Here is a 7039-nt window from a genome sequence, read left to right as displayed (position 1 = left end):
ACATTAATGATAATTAATTTTGAAGTGGATTTTACTGTTGATTAGGCTAATGAAATTGAACAGGGAAACCAGCGGCATACCATAATTTTTGGTATCTTGAATTAAGTTCGACTTCGTGAAACACCCCCAGTTCTGTTTTCTGACAACCTGCTGGTCGAAACTTGCATGGGATTACATTCCCATAGTGACAGAAAATAACAGATTTATAGTGATGATGAGCGTCTCAGAGCCTCCTGAGTCTGCTGGAGCGTCTATCGACAGCGCCATCTCTTGTCGATATTTGCCAACGCTAGTGATCGGACATGTACGAATAAATGCGTCGTCTCAGACCGTAAGTCGATCGCCGTCTTGTTTTTATTTTATTCGCGGAGAGGAGAGAATTATACGGAGGTTCAGTGGCGAGTGGTAAAGGTAGAATCGGACATGCATCTTCGGTACTAAATTGTGGCTGGTATGTGTGGTGACCAAGCACTGTTGCATGCATATGTACAGGTTTCATGAACGGTCGATTGGCTAGCTGTCTACAATAGTGATACGTTCGGCTGCTGAAGATTTCGCGGCATTTCACCCGTACTGTACCGGTGTACATCCTGTGCTCTGCTCCTACCAGTCCTCGCCTAGTATTATACGCATGTGCCATACTGATTGTCCAATTTAGCTACCGCAGCTCTCGCTGCTCCTATTCCCCATGCACCGAGCTAGCTGGTAAACTCGACTTGTATGATTATAGGAGGGACTGATGATTTGATAGCGTCGCCTCACGACTGAGTTGAACTAGCAGTTTTCACACCGTTTTGTTAATAACGAGGATACCTGACAAGCTTGACGAATGATTGATATGAGAATGGATATCGGAGTAGATTAACGTTGGAAGCTCCATACAGCAAAAATGGCTCTTACCGGAAAAGAAGGTAAGTTTGGATGTCCACTCTAGTGATACGGTCACCATCAACATTCCTTTCCTGCTGAATCAATGGGTCGATATTGACCCGGTGATAATGGATACGTTATGTTTCAACAACAGACGGCATGGACACACGGCTAGCTAGCAAGGAGACAGCTGTGTTTTGCTTTTGAGCAGGAATCCGTAGAACTGTAACGTAGACTAACATGTTTAACTCTAAGAGCAGAGGAAGGAGAAAGAAGAGGGAACTGAACGCGTATATGCGTGACTTTTTCTAGGCTTATGGCTCTAAACGTTCAGTGTTACTGGTAACTGTACACAGCCCTGTCGCTGTACACAAGTGTCGCGACAGGGCTCTACCGACTGGAGGCCGCGTAATCTTTAAATTCTGAATTTACTACACCATACTCAGACTATGTGAAATGAAAACTTTTACCTATTTAGCTTCCGTCTTTAGCTATCGATATTGACAAGCAGATATCACAACTTACCGAAAATGAAGCCTTTTTTATTGCATACACCGCAGAAATCATAGAAATCACAGAAATGATTCGAAATGCCGGCACAGCACTGCAAAATGGTGGGCAAAGGGGGCGCTGTTGACCGTCCGGGCGTACAAACTCTAGCAGCGCAAGTTGCATTGTTAAATCGCCCAGCGATGATCACAGCACTCCAGCCAACGCCTCCGGGTTAAGATTGGACTTTTTGCTCAGTGTACACGTTGTATGTTGCATGAGGGCTCACTACAATGGACTGGCCTATAAAATAGCCAGCGGATTTCAAGCATGGTAATTGGTCAAAACGCGTCACGTGGCATTCAACTTTTTCGCCGCACTGCACGGGAGTGATATACCACACTCGTGAAGTTGCGTTGCATTCCATCGCATCTAACGTAGTGTACAGTACAGTACGTGAGTATTACTGAACGCTTGCGATGCTACATGCATCGCAGTGTGAGGCGGCCTTTAGACTGCTGTTACCTGGCGTTATCGCGTTGCTGAAATTTGTCTATTAATAAACAATTCATTGCGTACAATGCTGTTTTTAAAATTTTTGTGGGGGGGGGTCATTCATAAAAACACGCTATTTAATAAAAGAAATAGCGCACTTTAATAAAAGAAATAGCGCACTTGTTCCGTTGTGAGACAATGTAAGTGCAGTGGACGCTCGGTTTCTTCAGATGGTGCGCACTGCGTACTCGCCTAGCGGCTCGTACGCAGAGGCGGCACCTATCTAAAGAAACCTCGCGTGCACTGCACTTACACTATCGCACTCTGAGCCGTGCGCTATTTCTATGATATACCATGCTCATAGTCCAAGCATTTCAATTCACGTGAGTGATTCATAAAATTTGTGATAAGAATGTAGAAATTTTCAACAGTTCTGTTGTTGTGTGGCCGTGTTCGAGGGTCTTTAGTAGATTGGTGTATCACAGTCCGTCTGGTTGGGCTATGTTACTGGAAGCTTACTGGCCCTAGCAGTAGTGTTTACTTGAGCGCGAGCTAGCACAGCCAAGCCTCTGCTGCACTCTCTCCCTGTAATGGTTACAGATTAACAGCAAAGGTTCACATGAGCGTACACTTGCTTGGGGAGGATAACATTGATTGGGGCCTGTCTGTACAGCTGTAGTATTGTTACATGTAAAGTCTACAGCTTACAGCCAACAGTTAACAGAAAATAGGTGCTGTAACAAATTGTACAGTCTGCAGTTTCTATAGATTTTACAACAGCTGTACAAATGCATGTATGGTTTGTTGTGTAAAATGAAGTCTAGAACCGCCTTAACTATTCGTATTACATAGTAAAAATCGCAAGACTCTATCTGGCTGTAAAATATCAGTGTTTTCCTTTTGTTTACCAACATGTTGCTATCATTAAAAAACAAAAATCTAATCTAGACCCTGAGCAGACAGCTATAATTTACAATTGATAAACTATTTTACTTTTACTTCTCCCAGGCCATAAAAAGTACCAAAAAATTACAGCATAGACTACAGTATGCTGAAATTTGCCCCTTGGGAAATCGTTTATGCAGTAGTGGCTTTCAATACTATTGAACTGTGATTAGTGTGAATGAAGTCAGACGTTTCTCCTTGATAATACTTTTTTTTTGGTCATTCTGACAGAGGGACCATGGAAACGGGTCATATCAATGTACTGTATATGCCTCTTAATTAAACAGTCTCTGTGGTGAATAGTTTTGATGAATGAGAATGAAAAATTATTAAAATGATTTAAACAACTCGTGGCTTCAAGTATCTATAATTTTCTTGACCTATTTACATTCAATACAAACTTAATTTCAGAGAGAGAAATTTAATTCTTGTCAAGTTGTAAACACTTGCTGGCAGTTCTTCATTCAAAGAAGAAATGAATAACAACTCTATCATATGCACATAACAAAATCCTTACATAAAGAAAGAATTGAGGTATATGTCAATGCCAGACCACCTGTGAAACTAGAGCCTGTGGAAGAGTCATTTGGCATGTCATACAGCTTGCTAGAGAGCTACTGTATGTACATTGTTTAATATACTCATTGATTTAGTGTAAATAGTACTTAATCAGTTGGCTTGTTTTGCCTGAGCAGCCACAATATTTTGTGTAAACAACTGAGTTGTTCTATTAGTGTAAATTTATGCCATTTGTGCTAGAATTGGATTGCAACAATTTAGAATCAAGGAAGTGGCTTATATTTGTCATTTTGAGAGATTATTAAAAATGTGTAGTTTATTCTCTACAATTAATATACTGTATACTATATCATTCAATATCAAGTAATCATCAATAGTGGAAAAGCGCTGGGACATACAATTGAAGAAAAAGTGAAAAATTACTGGAAAGGATGAAAACAATATCTCACTCTGACAGTATACTTCATTTGTAATAGCTTTGATGATCCCTGTCATTCAGAGATGGTAGCCAGTGAATATTAAAGACTGAAGGAACTTTAAATAAAGTTTCAAAGGTCAGGAAAGAAGTTGCACTCATCTTGTGAAAGTTGTGCTGAATAATATCCTTAAAAAACCAATAACAATAACAACAACAACAACAAAACATAACATGTCACTACGGTTAAAGTGCAATGCATGTATCTTACATATGCATGTTAAAGTTCTCAGACTCAGCAACACCAAAACTCATTCTTTTCTAGAACAGTTAGGTCTTGGAATGCTTTCCCAGACAATGTTGTGATGACCCTCTCAGTCAATGTCTTTCGTCACCTGCTAACGGAGGGAACCCAGCAGCAGCAGCAGCAGTACTCTACATGCAGTAGTTCTGAGGCGCTTTTCACTAGCACCTTATATAAAATTATTGGCACATTGTTATCCTACAGCTGCCCCTATGACAGACACTATACAATTTGTATGATCACCAAGTTCTACAAGAATCTTCAATGTTGAAGGAAGCAGACTACCAAGAAGAAGAAAGAAGAAGAAGAAGAAGAAGAAAAAGAAGAAGAAGAAGAAGAAGAAGAAGAAGAAGAAGAAGAAGAAGAAGAAAAAGAAGAAGAAGAATAGGAGCTACAACGTGTACAACAACAAAGTAGTGGTCTGGTTACATTACTGTGATATGATTTGTGGTGCAAACAGGATGTTCAGAATTGATTTGACCAAGAATGTAAATTTGCCCACTTTGAAGCCTAACTTGTGTTCTTAGTACTCGACTAATTTTTTTATCAACCTGAGAAGCCTGCGCAGCATGCTGTGTAAAGTTACGGTTGTGCAAGCATAGATTGTTATGAATGTCACAGATCACATTACAAACAAATTTGTGAATTTCGGGATCTGAAATACGTAGCTTGCATACCGAGTAAAAACCTTTGAGATAAGCTCACACTTTTTAGTTGATGTTAGATTTGTTTGTGTTTTTTTTTTTTAATTCTAGTGAAATTGCATACATCATAGTCCATTGTTTTTTTCTTGGGTAAATTATCGTCCAATTTATATTTCAGTGAATATAACGCAGAAAGTACGGAAAAGGCTGTTTCCTGTTTTGAGGTACAGGTAATAATTTTCCTGGGGTCGCTTCACAATTTGCAATGCATTTTAACTGCTGTAGACCAACTGTCTTTTATATAGCAGTTTTCTGCCATACGAGTGTACAGGATACCATTTTGAAATACATTGTATAATTCATCAGCTGAAATTGTTAATCAAATTCAGGTTGGAAAATTTTTCCCTGGGGGCACATACATTACAGCTGTAGCTTGTAGTAATACAAGCCTGTTGATTCATTTCCTTCATAGGCCAGTGGCTTACAAAGTACAGTTAGAAGAGTTTAGATATTATGCAAATAAAAAAATACAAACCAATTTTGTCGATTTGAGATACGTACAAATGTAATCAGCTGAAAACAAAGAAAAATAATATGTGATGACTTACACCCATTGAAGATGAGTCCCAAGAATACTCGGGCAGGTGTCTATGGGAAATGCGTGTAATAGCAAAATCAGTCCGTCCTCATCAGGTTAATTGTGTTTTACTTGGGTGTTTGTTATGACATGAGTATACACACCCATGTAGTGTCATTAGAAAGATTGTATTTTTCACTTTTTGATGATGATCTTCCCTTCAAAAATTTAAAAATGGCATTTAAATCTTTTCTTGCTTTCAAACTCTTCAGTTGTGCCATGTAATCCTCTAGAGACTTGTCATATCCTCATTGTTTTCAGCAACTGAATCAGTCACTTGCTAGTTGTCTTTGATTCCAATACAGTGTGCTGTGACTGAGGCCAGTATAAAACTATCATTAAGTGTTACCGATCTTTCACTAATGATGATAATATTGATTAAAAACGCACCAACCACCATCAAATAGTGCTCATCATGTGCAAAACAAATCATGCCATTGTGCATTATCTATTTTTGCAGCAATGTACAACTCTATATTTGAGTTGTGTTCTGAGACTTGTGTTTGATTGTAAATGTCAGAAACTACAGTGTATTATGCAACAGTGCCCTGATGATAATAATTGTAATAGATATCAAATGATGAGAATAATGATAATGATAATAATAATAATAATGATAATGATAATGATGATAATAATAATAATAATAATACACAGTAACTTACACTTTTACCACACTTACGTTGTACTATAGAGTTTATCATTGTACGTATACAATGTACAGTACCATCATACATTTGTATTACCATAACATGCATGCAGACACAGTGTAGTCTACATTACTAAACGTAACTACAATAATGATAATAATGGTAATGATAATACATTGAATTGTTATTATAATGATTTATCAAAGACAAGTATTGTACAGCTGTAGATCACCATTGCTATCGTATGTACATTATTGTACATGTACCTTACAGTACCATCATGCTCAAAATCTCTGTGGATGATACTGATTTGATTGTATTATGTGGCTTTTGATAATAATCATTGCACCATTTTCATGAATGAAATGCTCAAGGCACACAATGATGCCATTTTTTTTTTTTTTTTTTTTGGGGGGGGGGGGGGGGGGAAGGTCATAGCAGTGATAATCAGGGCCTGCGACACAAAGTTGACATTTTTCCTAGAAGGAAATTCACCAGACTAAGGAAATAGGTTTGCATTATAATGGTTATTTGGAAATGAACATTCTTCAAAAATTTACTGAATTCAAGCAAACACAAGGAAATTCATGGTTATTTCATTGCTAGTTAACCATTAAAGATTGCTTCCATACATGACCTTTAATCACTGTTTCAAGTAACAATGAATTTCTGTAGATTACATTGTACTTGCGCCTATCCTGAATTCTTATTCAACATGACTTGATGTACATGTAGTCTTTTCTATGATAGGTTTTAAAACAAACAAAGAATTGTGTGTGTGTGTGTGTGTGTGTGTGTGTGTGTGTGCATGTGTTTAAATACATGTGAAAGTTTCATAATTTTTTTTCATGAGAAAGAATGGAAGTGAAAGGATATTCTTTTTGAACGCGGTCGTGACAGGAATTTCAAAGAGGTAGAAGGACATTCAAAATATACTTTTACTTTGTCATTGCTCTGTAGGAGAGACAGTTAGATTTCAGAATCTAGTATCTTTTTTTTGGGGGGGGGCATGTAAATGTATTATCAGGGTCCTCTATTAAAACCGTGATTTTAATAAAGAAGCTACAATGT

At 37.9% G+C, this 7039-nt stretch overlaps 1 protein-coding gene across 1 annotated transcript in view; it reads left to right on the top strand.

Moving 5' to 3' along the window:
* Positions 1-417: 417 nt before the first annotated feature.
* Positions 418-7039, top strand: part of LOC139744127 (calmodulin-binding transcription activator 1-like) — a 116958-nt gene continuing 110336 nt past the window's right edge. Inside the window, exon 1 of the mRNA XM_071654583.1 lies at positions 418-911. Coding sequence (XP_071510684.1) covers positions 890-911 — 22 coding nt within the window. The 5' untranslated portion in view covers positions 418-889. The remainder of the gene's footprint in view (positions 912-7039) is intronic.

The sequence above is a fragment of the Diadema antillarum genome, unplaced genomic scaffold (genome assembly GCF_040938485.1).
Source record: "Diadema antillarum isolate AM-2024a unplaced genomic scaffold, OU_Dant_1.0 seq00001138_RagTag, whole genome shotgun sequence".
Classification (NCBI taxonomy): Eukaryota; Metazoa; Echinodermata; class Echinoidea; order Diadematoida; family Diadematidae; genus Diadema; species Diadema antillarum.
The sequence above is the reverse complement of the archived record's forward strand: the minus strand, read 5'-3'. Positions and strand labels throughout refer to the sequence as shown.